Source organism: Nomia melanderi, chromosome 11, assembly GCF_051020985.1.
Source record: "Nomia melanderi isolate GNS246 chromosome 11, iyNomMela1, whole genome shotgun sequence".
Taxonomy (NCBI): Eukaryota; Metazoa; Arthropoda; class Insecta; order Hymenoptera; family Halictidae; genus Nomia; species Nomia melanderi.
The window spans coordinates 5644520-5664435 of NC_135009.1; the positions used below are offsets into that span (position 1 = coordinate 5644520).

At 36.5% G+C, this 19916-nt stretch overlaps 1 protein-coding gene across 11 annotated transcripts in view; it reads left to right on the forward strand.

Annotated features, from left to right (window-relative positions):
- The window catches only part of LOC116435221 (uncharacterized), a 136759-nt gene that overhangs the window by 109227 nt on the left and 7616 nt on the right, over positions 1 to 19916 (forward strand). For 6 of the 11 annotated variants that reach the window (XM_031994586.2, XM_031994587.2, XM_031994588.2 and 3 more), the window contains exons 10-11: positions 4056 to 4406; positions 16161 to 16415. In XM_031994586.2, coding sequence (XP_031850446.1) covers positions 4056 to 4406; positions 16161 to 16415 — 606 coding nt within the window. Of the gene's footprint in view, positions 1 to 4055; positions 4407 to 16160; positions 16429 to 19114; positions 19317 to 19916 lie in introns of those variants that run through there. The other 5 variants (XM_076371998.1, XM_076371999.1, XM_031994595.2 and 2 more) reach the window with 5 other exon arrangements.

Here is a 19916-nt window from a genome sequence, read left to right on the forward strand (position 1 = left end):
TTTGATTAATTTAATAATGCATGAGTAATAGTAATTTAATAATAAATAAAAGAAAAATTAATTTTTTTATCTGCAACATGAAAATATCCTCTTGAACGATAGCTGGCCAGTCGATAAACTTCGTGAATGTGAGTTTATGGCCCGTTCTTATGGTCCCCGTTCTTCCTCAGATCCTGCAGTAGACAGTATTTAATTAGTAAAAATTGCCAATTTTCGTAAAGATCCACAATCTTCTGAAAAACACTAGCACCTCTTGATAATTCAAAGATTTGCTATGAAATAAGGCAAAAGGAAGGTCTCTACAATAGGATATTTGTCTCTTCGTCGTTCTCTTCATATTTAAATTAATTTCGTAGCCCTCTTGAATGCATTATCTCGCCAATCTTAAGGTATCTCATTCATCATGCTTGCCACATAGTAACTTCCAAACAAGATCAATTATACAACAGATATTACCATCAATACACATCTCGGACATCGATCAATTTTCGAAACATCACACCCAAGATTCTTATCACCCCGATCATCGTCTTCTGAATACACGAGAAACCACTGACCAAATCGTAAGGAAGAGAAAAAGAATAAGAGAGAAAAAAGGATTCGGTCAACGAAAAGCACCAATAAGAGACATCGCCAAGAAAAATCGTCAGCGTCGTGGAGCGAAATGTGAGATCCCCAAAAAAGCGTTTGAACAGGGGCATCCTTGACCGAGTGGAAACGAGAAAAACGAGAATAAAAAAGAAAATAGGGGGTGAAAAGGACGCGAGGATCCCGCGTGCTCTTGATCACGTGACCTCTGTTGAGTCTTCTCGGCCCAGCTTCTCGTCTTTAATCGCGTAAAGTCCCGCCGAAGGTATGCAGAAGCGAACCGGTTGCTATTTCAGCGTCCTCGCAGCCCTGTGGCCGACGCGGCACCGAAATAGATCACCCTGAAGTTTAAGTCCACCCCGCCTCTCTCTGTCGCCGTACGGTTTTCGGTGCGGCCGAACTTATCCGGCACTCGCATGACCTTAAGACGAAATTAAAGCAAACACCGGGAACACAACGTTCGAGATAACATGTGGCCGCTGCCTCTGCCTCCTCTTGTAACTTGTGCACCTGTCCGCGGTCTCTAGAACGCGTCAGTCTTCAGCGTCCAGGACATGGGTACTAGAATTGGACGAAATGTAATATAGTTATATATTAAGACTGACAGAGGTGTTTAACTTAAGTGATTTCAGTGAGTCTTAGTTAATAGTTGTGGGTAGTAACTTAAAGATCATTGAATCAGAAGGTACATTTTAATACTTTGTATAATTACCTGGGTTATCTTGAATTGAATGAATTATGCAAGCAAAAATTCTGAGATAATTCGGGATAATAATTGCGTACAATTATAATGGTGCTTAGGATATAACTTTTTAAAGTTTTTCTCTGTTCATATGAATACGTTACAAAGTAGATATAAAAAACGAGACTTTTCGGATCATTTTGAGGAAAAAAGAATTAGAGAAAGACTTAAATTGAAACTTTTGATTAAGATGCAAGTTGCTATTTGTAATTATTAATTGGTACACATTGAGATTACCTGGATTTCAATTGTAAATTAGCAACAGTTAATGATAATGTAACATTTTGTCCAACTCAGACGAGAACCATGTCCCGATTCCGTGTCTCGGCGTTTCAAGTTCCTGCGTTTAGTCTCTTGGACTTGTGTGCGAACGCTTTGTTCCGCTACTGTTGGTGATCGTTACTAACTTCTGTTACGTGCAACTTGTCAATAACTTGTATTCTGCGGCGTTTGATCATTGAGAATGTATCCGGTCGGGGTGCTGCAACGGTAATGGTCGTGGGGCTCATGGATTGATGTATGTATAGCAGATGATCACTTGTTTCGTGTGGTTTGATAAAAATTTTCTGTTAGTTTATCATTCATTTTTTATTTTTAAAAGGTGTTTCATTTTATTACAATTTCATACTACGATATTTTTGTCACGGGGATAATAGATTGGAAATATAGGTATTCTGAATATGTTTGAACATTGTATTGAATAAATATTATATATTTAATATTTTGAGGATTTCAAATATCATAGGAATTTAACAATTTTTCGATAATTTATTTATGATCATGAGTAATATTTAATCTGTTTCTTTCATTTGTATTTTTATATTTAATATAAAAGTAATTGATTACCTAATATGGAAAACTTCATTTCTGTTTAAAAAGTATGAGAAATTAAATGTTTAATTTCGAAATTCGTAATTAAGAATGTTTGAAATTATTGAATTGGAACTAATATTATGATATTATTAATATACAGTATATATTAATGAAGTGTAGAGTTGAAATGGCTAAAAAATTTGTTATTACTTTGACCGACTTTACTTTTCCTGATTCAGAACTCGGTCAGCCAAATTAAAGGACATTAGCAGGAAATAGGACCACCTAAAGAGAAAAGTTACTGAACCGCCAGGATCGAGACATTATATAATTAATTTGGTAACTTTAAATAAAATTTTCATTGATTAGTCCTCACTTAGTGAACAGTTACCAGTTTGAATCAGTTTTTTACACTTTCCTCTTCATTTCTGTATTATTACATAATATTCTATGACGAAAACAGCATTCGGCTAATGTGTTGTTGTCAATAATTTGAGGGTCAAAATTCAGAGTACATATATTATCCGTAATCATCGCATATAAAAGGTGTCTCATAGATTTCTATACAAAGTTTGTTAGTAGGTTTTATAATTGAAAATATAATCAAAATCTAATATAAAACTAATTCAACTAAGTAACTCATTTCCAGTATATACTGCTTCTTTATTTTATTACATTATTTATAAGAGAAAGAGATACTCCATTGCAAAAGTATTGTCAATTAAATTTCTAATTTCAAGATACAAAGTAAGTACACTGTACAATGAAATGTACACAGAAACCTGCGAAACACTGGGTATGTATCAGGATTTTTCCGAGCGAATTTTCCCTATGACCCATGACCATTACATCCTTGCCTCGAGCGCATCAGCTTATCTGCGTTTGTAATTAATATTTCCGTATTAGAGGCTTGACTAATACGAATTAACCAGAGTGTCGTTTGGAGAAGACTTTTCTACTCAAACCTCTTAAATCAGCCCAAACAACAACTAAAACCAAAACCGAAAAGAAAGCAGCAAATACCGACTGACGAACGTGGTAAAGTAGAAATGAACATTATGCGACAATGAAACGCCATTCTCGGGTCTGCGTCTTAATCTACAAATAAATAAAATTTTCAGTATGTATATATATAATACGTTGTAGACTATATGAGATGAACAGAAACGTTGAGTGTGCATCTTGTCGCAGACTGCAGTGGTGCGTTTACATCAATTGAACGAATGCTCGTTCGCCCTCCACTTTAATAAAATTGATTTTATAAACAAACATGACGTAAGATAAGATAATCCGTCCATACTCACTTTAACTCTTACGTTAGTAACCAAATGCATTTCTTCAAATATTAATGTTAAAATATTTCTGCATAGTATTCTCAAAATAAGAATTGCTGTAAGGGTGTTCAAAAAACGAAAATCCGAAGACATATTGTACTAGTTCCTAGTTGTTAACATAAAGCATCCCAGACTCAAACATGCGACGACGCATGCGTCGCTACAAGTGATGGATTACTGTCTTCTTTCCTTTTTGATACACTGCAACATGTATCATGAAACCTTGGAAGACTGAAACCCATCTCTTGTATATACCGATCCATGCATCGTCGCTTGTTTCAACACACACTTCGTATACAAAAGCCTGAAAGGTTAAACAAACATAAAAATTTGTTTGCCTTCACTACCAACATTTGTTCACCTTAATGAACATTCAGTAGTCTTTTTGACGCGAATTGGTCAGAGTGGGGACCGAAGGATCGTCCGTTTAACGTAAACGCGCCACGACGAACACACTTGAGTAACAAAACTGCATTTACCACGTTTCTTTCTCCTCCGCTCGTCAGGAACCGCGAGTGAAGTCGCGCGTGGTGGCTTCCTCGCGACCTGTCTAATGTATTGAAACTTCTGCTGCGAAGGGAGCGTGAAGCTGTGTTGGATGGAGAGCTCGTTCGTCGGCACAAGACCCGTGGACTCGCCGGAGACGCCGATGAGCTTAGCCACGGAGACCGACTGCTGTCCCGGCTGCAACGCTACGGCCACTGAATCTTGCAGTTGCATGGACTCCGCCACTTCCGGTCTCTTCTTGGACCTGACGCCGACCCGCGATGACGGTCAACAGCACCATCAGCAACAGCAACAGCAACTGGGCGGCGGTGGCAGCTTATGCCCGTCACCGTCCTCCTCGCTCAATTACCACCACCATCCCCATCACCATCACCGTCAGCTCCATCAGCAGCAACCGCAGCAACAGCAACGCCATCACCGCGGTGAGTTGCTGCTCGCCTAGCGGACACCCCCAAAAAACAAACAGATAATACGAAAGAGACCGAACAAGAGAACACGTGCTACTCGGCGACCGTCGCGAACCACCGGAAACGAACGTTCCGCGTTCCATCGTACACCAACGCGACAACACGATACCAGACGATCCCTCGGCGAGGCGCGCCGCTTCGGTAGACATAAGCTGACGAAGACGATTCACTCTGCCAGCCGCGGATCAGCTGCCGCGGTCGGGTTAGGGCGCTTTTAGGAATCTTGCTTCTCCCCCTTTCGTGCTTGTTCGGTAGATTTGTGGGATTCTGTGTATCGTAGGGTCTCGATCAACCTTGGGATTCGGAATAGGGAATTGAGGGTCCTGGCGCGGTGGTTCTTGATCTTTTTTCATCTTTATTTGGATGTTGTGTTCTGTGATTGCATTTGAGTGGCGCAATGATAGGATTAAATGCAATGGAATGATGAGATTAATGAACTATACGTGTATAAGGTGAGTTGCGAGAAATCGAGTAACTATATGGTGCTGTTATAATTGGAAATTGAAGGAAATGTTCCAGACAAATGCATGAAGTCAATTGATCTTTATGCCATTGAGGAAATGTCGATGATTTTCAAGTAATCTTGGAAATAATAAAATTTATTTATGTAACTGTTGATTAGCATGACCTTTATCTTAATCTTTATGTTTGTCACTTTCTTCGAACTTCGATGTAAACAGAGAAATTTAAGTGCTCTACTTCTCATGACTCACTCTGCATGTTTATATAAAACACAAAAGATGCAAGAGTTCAAAGTAGTAATAAATTTTTCTACTATATTTTGATAATTATGAAACGCACAATATATGTTTGACGTAATCTGTATGCTTGTTTCGAGGCACACAATTTTTTGAAATCAATTTTGATTAGTATAAGGAACGGTCTTGAATGTGCAACTATATTATCTTATTACAATATTTATTTTTTACTTTAACCATATTTATTATAAATATACATTTACGTACCTTTTTCCCTCATTACACGGGTGTTTCACTGTTACAAGTCACAGGTTTTTCTCTACAATTACAAAAAAATATTAGAAGAAAAACAATTGAATGAATTAACAATTGCATTATTATATAATATGTTAAAAAATATTGAATTAATGCTTCGAAAGATGATTCATAAAATATTTAACATTTTGATTTGCAATTCTGTTCGATAAGATAACGCAATTGTTCAATACATGTACATTGTTGCACTTGTAAAAATCATATAGCCCTACAACTCAATACTCCTTAAATCGTTTATTTTATTTCTAAAATTTGCCTCTAATTTCTCTGAAAAAAAAACTGTACCACGTAACAATTGCACAAACTACCCTATATAAACTTCGCTTACCTCCATAAGTCCAAACACATACCTCGGATTGAGAACCACTGTTCTAGTACTCCTCAGGAAAGAACGAAGTCGGGGTATCGTGTAAAGCTATTGAGAAACGCCACGTATAGGCTACCTCTATAGAAGCTTTGGTGTTTTCCGATTTCGTCTAAAATAAATCTAGACATAGAAGCAAATGTCGTCATCTTCTAGACGAGAGTCATGTCTCCGTCCCGTTGTCAAGTGGTTCCGCGTTGGTCCCGAAATTCCGCGCGATTTTTCCGGAAACTTGGCAGGGATCACTGAACGATCTTCTCGGAATGGCTGCGTCTCTGACGTAGTTTTCGAGACCTGTCTGCCCAGAGCCTCGTCGATTACGCTCATCAGGCGTCCTCGGGAACTTTGGGACGCTTTCCAATCGACGCTACGCTTCGTCACCGTGATCTCACGGTTTCCACGTGATGGACTACTACGCGATACCCAGTTTCATCGCGACACGTCGCGTGTCTTTCCGGATCGGAAGAGAAATTATTTTTGTACCTTGTTGTAACGCGCGTGAAGCGAACTGTGGACGATCGAGGATCGCATGCGCTCTCCTTAGCCACGTGACTCTGAGATATCGGGTTCCCCTTTGTACATAATTTTCTGTTGATCTTCTCCAGATCTTTAAGGAACATTGCTAAGGATCGATGGAACGCAAGGTGCATCTTGTATTTGCGTGCAATCTTGAGCAGCTTTCTTGAACTGTTTCTTTCAATTTACTTCGCGGTCCTCGCTGCGTTCTACTTCGTGCACGTATCGGCGTTTCGATTTTTACATTGTACGATTAATGACTGGACAGTTATTAAGAATGAGTTCACGTTGAAAGCTTGATGATATCTTAGATAAAATGTTTGATAACAATCGGATAAGTACGTGAGATTAATTAGACAATGTTGAAACGATTAAGGTACTGGCGTAATTCGTTACGCAACGGTGTTATTGTTGAGGGACGTAGGAGATATTTTTGGAGGAATCTTTTTTATTCCGTTGGTATGTTCATAAAAGTAGCTCTTAGTCTGTTAACTATGCAAATCGCGATTATCTTGTATTTAGACTTATACTCGAGGCTATGAAATTGTTTCGTTATTCGGGCATCGTGTTGGGACGAGGAATGGACAATGACAACTCGTTAGGAGTATGAATTGCAAATATAAATTAATGAACGTGACGAAGAAATAATAGTTTGTTATCATTTAATATGAAATTGTTTTAAAGTTTATGGATATTGAACGTCGTTTGTTAATTGTTTCTGATGATCGATAATAAACTTTGATTGAATTACAAATATGCACAGATTTGGTAAATCTAGGTCATTGAAAAACTCATGATCGAAATTGTGAATTAGTTATTTAAAGATTATTTTCTAATTATGTACGTGCTACGGCTATAATTTCTATTTTTATAAGAAATGTTGCAAGAGTGAAATGTTGAAGTATAATCGAGTTTACAACGAATTTGAATTCTATTTTTATATTCTAATTAATGAAACGTTTATACACTAAAGAAAAAATTGTTGAAAAAAGATTGTTCATTGAATATTCATAAAAAATGTTATTTAAAATATGTAACTGTAAAAAAAAAATTATAACTCTATATTTGTGAAGAGAAATTCTTTTTTAGTATTTCAAAATTATTTTCCAGTTAAGAAATTTAATGTTAAGTAATTAAGAAAATGTTTACACTTATAGAGGGTAATTCAGTATAAGAATACGACACTGCATTCTATAATGAAACATAAAAAGTAGTATTATATATTTTTTACTAAACACTTGTAATAAAAATATAAAATAAAGATGGAATATTCAATTAAGTTTACTCTTGGATATTTCTAAAAGTGATATCAATGTCTAATTTCAATGTAGTAGTGTCGAAGTATGCGCAATTGCGCATGATCTAACCGATACACTATAAACGTTTCCTCTATTGCTTTGTACTTACTAATTTTCTTATTTCCATTCACAGAAGATTCTTACAACGAATCATTTACCTTTGGAGCACCCTATATAATTGTACATAAACTAAGCATTTAACGTTTCAATAAATATTTAATAAAAATAACTTTACAAAATTGCCAATTTAAACGTAAAGTTTAACATTCATCGAATACCAACGTTTTATTTCCTTTCTATTGTATAAATTTTCATATTTTCGATCGGTATTGCATCTAGATTTTCCAATGCGAGAAATAATCTATCGTCAAATAATGATACACAAACAATTATTTCAGATAGGTCCGATAAACGGCAAAGATTTCGCTAATGATCCTAGGATTGGTCACATCAAAATAAAAGGAAGCGCTAAGGACTCGTTCCACTCCAGCCGTGTACACTTTTCTAACTAGATAGCTTAGAATTTTGTATCGCTTACGTAGTAATCCCATTCGATGGGATTCCTTCACTCGCAGTGCTTTCATTGTCAGTGTATAGGTGCAAACCTCGAGGGTTAGCAGAGAGGTGACTTCACACAGTTTTAAACCGCTGGGTCAGCTTTCCGTTTAAAAATCACGGGACTCGAGATTAATATAATATACGCCCCCGCCGATTACTACTATCGCCGTTTTCCCTCACTCGTTTATCGTTTTCGTCAGCTTGCCGCTCGTGAACGTTGAACTGTAAATCGGAACTGTTCGAGGGTCTGGATCAATCCCGCACACTTTCAATGAAATTCAAGCACACAAGGCGATTCTATACCGTGAATCCACACTCTTTTCTACGCACGATCTTTCTTTGGAAATTTTCTGTCGAACGTCGACGACGAATCAAGAGAAACTACGAATGCTTGAAAACCTGTGACAAAAGAAAAGAAGACAGAAACACGTATTTCCCTTTGCGTAACATCGTTCGGTTCCATTGACGCGTTTATATAGAGGAATTAATACGATTCTGCAGTTTCTGATTTTGTTCTGATTCTGTTTTACCAGCAGAAACGCTTAAAAATGGCGTTCAAGACGCCATTATGTCGGAATCAGTGAAGCGCGATTATAACGAAGGAATACTGCAATTCACGAACGGAAGAATGTAATTTAAAAAGAAAAGGTTTCGTTACCGTGAATCTTCTTAGAAAATCAATTCTTCCGATTTTCGTGTCGACGTTCCCAGCGTATATTTCGTCATTCCACAGGCGGTCTTTCGACTCGTTCCAACTAACCACGTGACGGAAGCGCGTCGGCAGACTTCCTGGTAGACTTTTTATAAGCCTCGTTCGTTTTTACTAAAAGTACCACGAATTCGTACATTTTTTTTCTGTCTGTTCTTTCTCTTTTTTCTATTTTGGCCACGAGAATATTTTGTAAGTTGAATCTTTGTTACTTTGTTACGACCGCCCCTCGTCGTTGGAAGATCCCCCGTGAAGGCCCTCCGCCCTCGTTTGCCCCGCGAGTAATTTGCATACCCTCCTGAACTCCAAACCCTCACCGAGACCAGTCCTCCTCCACCCCACTATTTTGCTCTCCAACCGTACAATCTACTACATATTTTCCTCTCCGCATTCTTTTTACGCGGTACACTCTCCCGTCACAGACGTTTAGTCTATATCCTTTACTTTTACCAGTAGTAGTCTACTATTTTTGCGTTCATGTATGTTTACTGTAAAGTTGTCCACACGTTTATATATTTTATCTTTTAGCTAGCTCGATCTTATACATATATAGATTTATGGATAAATATATATATATGTATACGTACGAAGGAAACACGTATGGATTCGTATACACCGTTCATTATTACTTGCAAAACGTGTTGATATTATTGTTTATTATTATTATTATTATTATTATTATTATTATTATTATTATTATTATTATTACTATTATTATGCCATTATTATTGTTACTCATTTGATTACGAGTGCAGTGTTCGCAGAACCGTCGGTAAATTGTGTATTATTTAAATGATAAATGTATACTTTTATTTTGTTCTGTGTTTTCTTTCATTTCTCCGTTCTTGCTTGCCGCGAGTTTGGACAAAAGGAAATTTACTTCCGCTTCAGAAATCAATCAATATCGAGTGACTCTCGCTCGTTTTTTGAACGATATCTATATTTATGTTTCTCTTCCTCTCTGCCATTCTCTCTTCTTTTATGCATCTCTCTTTTTTCACTTTCACTTTCTCTTTCTTTCTGCGTTTCTCGTACCGAACAGTTCTGCGTGCCGGTGCTTTTGCCTTTCTTAAGTAATTCCGTACTTATTGTTCGGACACACCAACGATTTATCATTTTTTTGTAGAGCGTAATTACCCTTTGACAACAATAAATTATTGTCATTTACCCTTTGTGTTGTTTGCGTTGATGCTCCACCACCTACGTTCAGTATTTCTTCTGCAGTATGTCTTACTTACTACTTTGTTTTTTTTTCTTCTCTCTTATTCTTATCCTCTTTCCAGACGAATCGGAGATTCGACGATAGAATAATGTTTTCTTTAACAAACAGTTTGGGGGACTCGTCGTTATGAAATCAGTTGAACATGACAGATGTGAAAAATACAAACTGTTTTTTGTCCCAGCTTGTCATACTTTCATAATAATAAGCTCTCGTGACATAATAATATTCGCGCAATCGCACCAGCGTGCGTAAAATATTTGGAGCAGTATCCGATCGTTTCGGAAATGTCGATAATTGAATTAATTAATCTGTGATAATTAAATTAATTTGTCAATTAGTAGAAGTACACGTATTGCCAAAATATTTGGAACAGCCTTCATTATTCGAAGTAACTGAATTTTTTGCACATACGTGCTCCTCAGTTTAACATAATTACTCTACGTACAGTGGGAAGTGTATAATTTACGCCAAAGGTTCTACTTGCAAACATTTTGGACAATGTGAATTATAGAAATACGGAAAAATATTGAATCTGACATACTATAAAAAAATTTAATTTTTTTCATTTATAATTATTTATTATTTGTTTAAATCAATGAAAATGGAAGAAGCAAAAGTTTTCGTTCTTAGTACATTCACAATGTTTCTGAAATATGGGAAAATGAAGTGGTGTAAAGAGTGAATATTATTTCGAAATCATAGTTTTTTAAATAACTTTCGTCGAAAGAATGACGAACAAATATGAACGTCTAAAGTTTCCAATATGGCTTCAAGTTTCTATTACGCAAAGTTTACTTGGTCGGAAAGTGATTGACGCATCTTGTACTGTATACGCTTACGCTACTACTATTACTCGCAGCTACTGATTATTTCATTGCATTTCAAGGCTGAATACCAATGATGCATTACTTTCCACAATGAAAATGGTTTGAGAAAAAAATTGAAAAAATTAGTTTTACTTTATTTTAAACCACTTAGTAAGATTTTTAGGAATATTTATGAGCTAATTATTTAAAGAAAACTATTTTTTATTCATTGGAATACAGTTTTTTAGAAAACTTTTTGTCCACAAAATTACGCTCCTAATTCTGCACACTGACGTGGAGATACCGATATTGCAAAATTAATCAAGAAAAAACTTCAATAGAAATCATGCAATCTTATTTGTTTCTCAATAGACGAAGAAAAATTATAAATTGATATGATTTCGCATAATAATCCAAAATATTTTCAAAATACCAATATCATTGAAAAAAACTTCAAATGTTTGAAAATTCATTAAAAACAACAAATTCGCATACACGGCGATTTCCCAAACTGTTTCAGGATGTCCTGTCACGAATAGCATATGAATTCTCACTTCCCAATTCACCCCCGCCCCGGAATTTCTCTTCTTTTTTCTACTTTCACATCGATTACGAGCATCTCGGCTGAAGACCAGAATCCCGTTCGCAGTATACCTGCTCGAGTATACATATATATACGTGTATCGATTAATTTGGTTGATGCGCTCTGCTTGTGTCGTCACGGTAAGTGCTGTATTTGTTTCGCCGCCATATCGCTTTCGTTCTCCTTTCATTCTTTTTACTCTTTCTCTCTCTGTCTAACTATCTATCTCTATCTATCTATCTCTATCACGAACTATATTTCTCTTATTTTTTTCCAATAGTTTCCGTGGCTTGTTCTTGCATATCCGCGTCGATCCGCGAACGTACGCGCATGCTTGTCGCTCTAGATGTGTATTTACTGTACAGTACACACACATCGAGCCGGAAATAGAGCGTGAAAGGAAAACAAAAGAAAAAGAAAGGAGAGGAACAAGAACACTTCTTCCGTCGTTTCTTCCGGCAAACTAGAGAATGAGGTTGCCCGTTTGTATCCGAAATATCCGATGAACGACGGCGGTTCAAAGGGAAACCGTGGCCGTCTTCAGCTTCGTTTTTGCCTTCTGCGCTTTCGCGGAGCCCCGGTCGAGGGAAAGTGCTCCCCGGCTAAGAACTAGGCTAGACTGCGTGCGTCTGGTAGTAGTAGCGGCAGTTCAAGTAGAGAGCACACGTAGATGAAACGTAGAGATGTAGATGATGAGTGAAGAAAAATCGCGGGCGGCTGCGATTCACCCTCCACTACCCCCGTCCCACCTGTCGCCTTATTCTCTCTCTCTCTCTCTCTCTCTCTCTCTCTCTCTCTCTCTCTCTCTCTCTCTCTCTCTCTCTCTCTCTCTCTCTCTCTCTCTCTCTCTCTCTCTCTCTCTCTCTCTCTCTCTCTCTCTCTCTCTCTCTCTCTCTCTCTCTCTCTCTCTCTCCCTCTCGTGTGCGTGTGCGTGTGGGTGTGCGTGTGGGTGTGTGTGTGGGTGTCGTCACGATTAGCTATGCCCCCGCTCCTCCTGCAACCGGAACACACGCACTGAAATACTCCAACCGTACACATCCTTGCTGTTTCCTGTGGACGCAGTTGTCGGCAGTGATTCTTTTTGATAAGGGCTATGGTAATATTGATGATTATTGGATAATTTTCTGTTTATGTCATCCTGGGAGAAAAGATGCGATGTTTGATTTGAATGTTTGTTCCAATTGTTACAATTCTTTAGATTTATGTTTTATCTTTTTTATAAGAGATAAGTTGAAAATGTAGAATAATGTTTCTTCGTTTATGGCCTATTTCTTGCGAAAATTGGAACTAGATCGGAAAAATAATTTATATTTGTATTCGGTTTTTCAATTTGCAATATAATTGTTTGTTACATTGGAAAAAGCGATGAGAATATTTCAGAAATGTTTATAAATGGATAGATGGATCAGTTTAGTCGCTATTCGCCCTGTTAACAATTTAAAAATATTAGCGAGATGAAACGCAATTGATTATAGTTACTGAGAAATTCAAAAGCGTTAAAAATATTTTATTGTGTTCATTTACTCTTTATTTAACATCCAAAATTAAATGCAATCATTCAAGCGTCAATAGAAAAGAAATACGAAACTGCTTACAAAATTAACTAATGTAACGTTGGTTACTTTCAAATGTACTTAGAACGCAAAGAACTGGAGGAAGCCCTAATTGAAGCAAAGAAAAGGATATAACAAGAGTAAAGAGTAAGTCTCCTAATATCTAGGTTCGTGTTCAGTAGGACCGCTTCAATTAGTTACTGACTAAGGGAAGTTCAGATTGAAGTTTTTCGAAATTTTTTACTTCTTTACTCACCTGTATTATTATATTTACTTAACTTAGCTAATAGCATTCCTTCATCAAGCAGTACTGGCGAGTTAATTCAGGCCAATTGATACTTCAACAAGTTAGATTGAAAATTTAAAAAAATATATTTAGTGACCAGGGAAAGCTTGACACTCCTTTCAACAAGAATCACTGCTGGCGTCCGTACGAAGTAGAGTCCATCTTACAAGTGCGTCTCATCAACCGTTTGTCGTCTACTTTGCCACAAGTTCGGTCTCTGTCTCCTCGCGAGGGTTTTGTTCGCGAACAGCGAAGTTTTCGCAGTTGTTCGGTCGAAGTTCGAAAAATTTTCGCTGAGACGGAGACCCCTGGGTGCTCGTTACGAGTTCGTCTCGAAGAAACGTTGGAACAAACCGACGAAAAGGATCCTTATAGCAATAGTCGACGTATCTAAAGAAACTTCAGCAGTGCCCTGGATTTCCTTCTACTCGATCGAGGTAAGAACATTTATTGTTTCATCAGAAAACGTCGAAATTGCTGTGAGTCTCCGGATTGGTTAACATGTTGCGTATAAACCGCATAAAATGTCCTATTCACACTTTAATGTGCTAACTTTGAATTGATTTTAATGAAAAAAATGATGTTAGTAAATTGTTCTTTAGAAAAGTGTATTGAAGAATTAATGCAAAATTAGTGACGATTTGCAAATTTCCAATCTGGAATAAAGTGAATCTCCATGTGAAAAGAAAGGGTGAAAATTATATTTCTTCTTGAGTGGGATAAGTATTTTCAAGGAAATTGATTTAGAAAATGTTAATATGCTTGTGTGCTGTGCTATTAAAAATTACACCTGTTGTTATATAATACTTTTTATAAATGCAACAGTTTAACGTAACTTATATATTTTGAAACACGAATTACTCATAATTTTTAACATGAATTTCATTTTGTTTTTGTGAAATAATAGTTTATATTATATATAATAATATATTTTCTCTATTTCCCATAATAATTTAGAAAACATTAATACATTTATACGCAATTTGTTAAAAGACGAATTCTCCGTTGAGCGATGTAACAACATTTTGAATCTTGTCTAGAACATTTTCCGTAATTTCTGACATGATAGCGTGAAAAAGTTCGTAAAGGACGTCTACCGAAAAAAGTGGCGTTTAAAAGGGCCCTTGGCAGACACCCCAACGAAACACGTGACGAGCACCCTAGAACGTTGATGGCCGGCTGAGGGGTTTTTCGACCTTTTCACATACACATCTCACGCGCTTTCAGTGAACATGCTTCAAGTAGCAATCGATGTCCATTTTGTAGCCAATGTTACGTAATACTCGAACATTGAAAAGGGAAAACATGTATTGTATCGTTTGTCGCACAAATCTTACTGATTGTGCCATTTAATAACTTTAAAATTATTAATAACTTGACGGCATAATTTAAATCCGTAACATTAAACTATTATCAAGTAAAAAGTATGTTTTTTTCTGGTTTTTAGAATTATTTTTAATATTGAAATTTTATTCTAAAATTAGTTTTTACACTACATTATAAATGCAATCTAGGGTAACTATACACATTGAAGATTGTTTTCGAAGGTATTATATACAATACATTTTTTAGGAATATTATATAAACATTTGTTTTTTGTTAGATAATTTATGTTAAATTTCCGATAAAAAGAACTGAATGGTGTAGATTATTCTCTTAATTTTAAAGTGTAAAATCATGAATATTGAACTTGTTAATATGATTTTAGAAGCTTCTTTGAGATTTTGATTGTGTCAATAAGAACTGAATTAAACAAAAGTCAATTTTGCTTGAAAACAATTTTTAATTTTGCAGCAAGTACCTCTTTTGCCTAATGAGTTTACCACAAATTACGTTTGCATCCACGTTAAACGCGGTTAAATACGCATGTTAATTGGATACCTAATTATTTAATCTGTTGCGTTGGTGTTTAACTGGTTCCGCATTATATATCTATTATTATAGAGCCATTACTTATAGGATTAGTTAAATAAAAAATTTAAGAAATAAGTAAAATGGTATTAATAAACATAAATCTGTATTCTCTGAAACTTCGGACTCATTCATTAACTGAATATTAAAATTATTATAACTAAAACAAAAATCTCTTTGATTTTAGCACATCCAGATAACCTTTCCTATTAACATGCATTAGTTATTGCACATGCACTATTTAAAAATTAAAAAATCTCAATATCTCAAGTACTTTGTAACATCTTTAAAATATTGTTCCAACGCAACAGATTAGTTGTGCTTAAACCTATACATTTACGGTTCCAATTCATCATTTACAAAGCAAAGTATAATAATATCCTGATTTTATTAAGTACACTTTAATGTTTGTATATACAATCATCATCAAAACACTCATAATATTTCAAGCATTAATCTCTTCACGCAGTCAGGAATAAAACTTTATCTTCTATTAGATCCTTTAATCATAACGTTACAGTTCAACAGAAATTACTTTCACATTATTTCCAACTCACTGCATTGCTTTTTATTTCACGATTTCTTTCAAAACCGAAGGAAAATATCTAAGGTAATAATAAGAAATTGCAACCACCATCGAAAGTTACTATCAAAGCAACATAGTCCCTAAATCGACAGCTGCTTGAAGCATTTCCCAAAAGGGATCACGATGTAGCCGCGAACAGGGTACAAAAGCATACCTTACGTCACGTGAGACACGATCAGACGAAACGACACGAAACCACTGCGTTCGACCGACAATTAACCCAAAGAAACGAACGTTCGAGGCCAAGAGGATGATGACGCGGACGTCTCTGTCTCTTTCTTGACCCCTGCATGAAACCGATTAGGATCGGGCCAGAGTGATATGGACGAGGCGATGGCGACGGCAGCTCTTCTGCGGAACAAACCGAGCCCTGGCTCCACGACCCTGGAGGACGTCCTTGACTCCCTCCTCGGGCTGCCATCCGCGTCGCGTACCCCGAGTCCCGGGCCAGGACCAGTTACCACTGGCGCATCCGCCAGCATGCGGCATCGAACTAACGTCGGACAGGCGAATGCGAAAGCCGGGAAGAGCTGCAGCGACCTACGCCAAGACCTCCAAGGTAGGAGGACTATGTAAGTTTTCGTTCTGAGGCAGATCCTCTCGAGGGACTCGAGAGCGCTGACAAAAAAAATTCTAGTCTACTACTTCTACGAGAGAGCTCTATTGTCTGTATGTATCCTGTGTACACATTCGTGTCCTTATTATTATGATAGTCGATGGTGTCCATTGATGAAGATGTTAACGTGCAGTTTCTGTATTCTCGAGGGATTTTGAAGAAGCTTTTTTCGGTTCCTATAGTTGACTGACTCATATGGTGTAACACCGAAGGAGTCTGATTGGTCAAGATAGATTTAGATGTTTTTTGTTTCTCAATTTTATGGTGTTTGTAATGTTGACCCTTAATGAGTCTCTAACGGTGAAAATAGAAAGTATTTTAAGGGTTGATGTTAATCTTTCTTAACCCTTAATTGATGATGTTCAATGGAATGAAATTTTCTTTGTCTCTCTTATTTAATATAATGGATTCATGTTGATGAGTAGTAATGTATTCGTTGGAAGAATGTGTAATATTGAGTAATAATAATCTATTTATTAATAGTAAGAAAGAAGAAGGAAAGAATTCAGAACGAGAGTTTGAGAAAACTTCATTGATAAGTAGTATATACATAGTATAAAAATATATGAAACAAAACAATAATTATTTTTGTGTCGAAATTGCAAAGAAACTTATCAGAAATTCTATACTCATATCTGAAACACTAATAGTCCTCTACAGTTGACCAATAAGGAGCATATTCCTACAAAATCAGCCTTAATTCACTGCAATGAAGACAAATATTTTTAAACGTTCTCAAAGCTACCAACAAATCGCTACGGTCAGCTAATTGTACGCACCTTTCATCGTAGAGGAAGGATTGAGTTTAATATACATGCAACGGCCTCGCGAGGGAAATTAATAATTCATGAGTGAAATGGATCCAGAGCGTTTTGTTGAAAATTCATAAGATACAATTTGAATACAACTGCACAGCCTGATATTACTAATTCGCAACAAAATCCTTTTTTCGAACGTCCAAAGTAAGAATAAATGTAAAAACTGGAGAACGGTCAATATTCGAGGATTCACGATAAGTTCGTGAAAAAAAATGCCTCTTTCCATCGTTTTCTTCGTTCACGTAATACCCCGGAGTCAGCAAGCGTGAAATTTTCACGTTAACATCTGAATCATGGAACGGTCATGCGTCTATGTCATGCCAAATTTATGAGCTCCGATTGTGTTTCTCTTCGCCCAGTCGCCATTCAGCCCTAACACGCACCCCTTTTTACCTCTGCCTCACTTTCTCCCACTTTTCCACGTATCTATTGTTCTACGATCGTTCAATTTCCTCTCATATCGCCATTACAAAGGACGGTGTCCGCGTTTCGTGCACATTTTTCAGGTAAATTGCATGTCACCTGTATCAAGATTCTTAGAAATATTTTTCTTCATTTTCTTTTTAAGAGAAACACACATTCTGCATTTTATTGGAAAGAGATTAGATTGTAGGAAATAATCGGGATTGAATCTTGGAACTGCACCGACAAGTGCTCGAGAACTGAAGAAAGAGTGTTTAGTGATTGAGATTCTTTTTGCATGAAGAAGTTCATTTTATATTGCAAAATACGAAACTGGCACTACGGAAACCGTGCATGAGTGTACTCGATATTCAAATGTACCTAACTCGTTTTTAGAAAATGGATATCAATTACGAATTATTAAACATTTGACATATTTGGAATGAAACCGTAATATCTTTGTTGGAAATGTAATTTATGTAATCTTTTAACAAATTTATTGCTATTTATGAGATAATGAATTACTAGCTATTAGTATCAAATTATGAAACTATTATTCTAGTATAACTATATATTATTTAAATAAATTTTTTTATTATTCATTTTTCCATTCACTAAAAACAATTACCCAATACAGCACATCATAACAGTTTATAATGTACAAACAAATGAACTGCGGATCTTTATGCACTATAGTATTTTTCGAAGCCATATACATAACTACACATTAAAAATGAATACAATGAAAAGCAGATCTGTAAATAAATATAATATTTACATTATATAACAATTTAATTTACATTAAAAATAAACAAAATACTTGTTAGAACTGCCATTTAATTGACTATACTTTATCAAATTTCTTATCTTTACTTTCTGAGTGCACCGACATCCGCAATACGCACACAATAAATTGAAACTGTACAAAGAAAACGATTGAACCATAAAACACCGAAACGTTGACACCGTTGCATGGAATGACGCGCCAGAAAAACTTGTTCAACCCTGTCGTATCAATCGGCGAGATATCTCGCGAGTATATAAACATCAACAATTCATATAACAAATATTTTCTTTCAATAATGGCAAAGTAAAAACTTGTTCGCTATATATCTCCAGAAGAGATTAAAAACAATATCTATTATCACACCGATAAGATCATCCTTCCGATTCTCTTTCCTCAGCCATCACCCTACCTCATGTATCAGCCATGATCGACATCGAACGAAACGTGAAAAAAGAAAAAAAGAAAATAAAAGATTGAAAAAGAAACAATGTGAGAGTCGTCGGGCGACGAAGAAGAAAGAAAAGAAAAACGCGGCTCGCGTTTTCCCCGTTTCATCGTTCTGCTCCTTCTTTCTGTTTTATTTTTTTTTTTTCTTATTTCTTCAGTTCCACTTACGTTGTTTTACACCTTTGCAGAGAAGAGACACGGCGTCTGAGGTTCGGGGAGGCGGAATCGTAGCATCTCGCCTCCCCCGAATGCAGACGTCTCGATCCGAGGCTTATCGATCAGAGACGAATTTAGCGGTGCCGAAACTAGCCGTTCTGGGATCCGAAGAGAGCTAATTACGTTAATGACGACGAACCGCCGAAAACGCAGAAGACGCGAACGATTTAAATGTCCGAGCATATTCGTAAGGCATTTTTCAAAGTTTTTCTCGTCCTACGTTTCCAATCTGTTCTCGTCTTCTATTTTTCTATTTTTTTTTGTTTCTTTTTAATACTTTTCAAATCTTTCGTTCACAGTCGTTTTCATTCGATTGATTCTTTTTTTTATTTTTTTTTTTGGATTTTCTATTTCGCACCACGAGCTTGAAGCCACTCAGGTGGGGTGATTTTACGAATGGAACGAAGGAAATCCGTTTCCGTTTCACCGCACATTAACCGATTCACGACCACTCTTGGGTAGAAATTGAGTCGTTGTTGTTTAACGGAGTTACTAACACTGCCGTCGACGGAGGCTGTCTACGGTAATCATTTTCATTCCATACACACACGACATCGCTTATATCGTCACGTTCCATTTCTGCTTTTGCACGGTCCATCGTACCGGTATCGTTCGCGGAAAATTGGAATTGGCTCGCGGAAATCATCGATGAAATATTTGCTCTATTGCGTTTGGCTGCTCTGTTACTTCAATGCGACGTGAATTATTGACGAATCAGTTGAATTATTACCCGATTGAATGATTGAATTGTATCAGTTTTTATATCGAATGCAA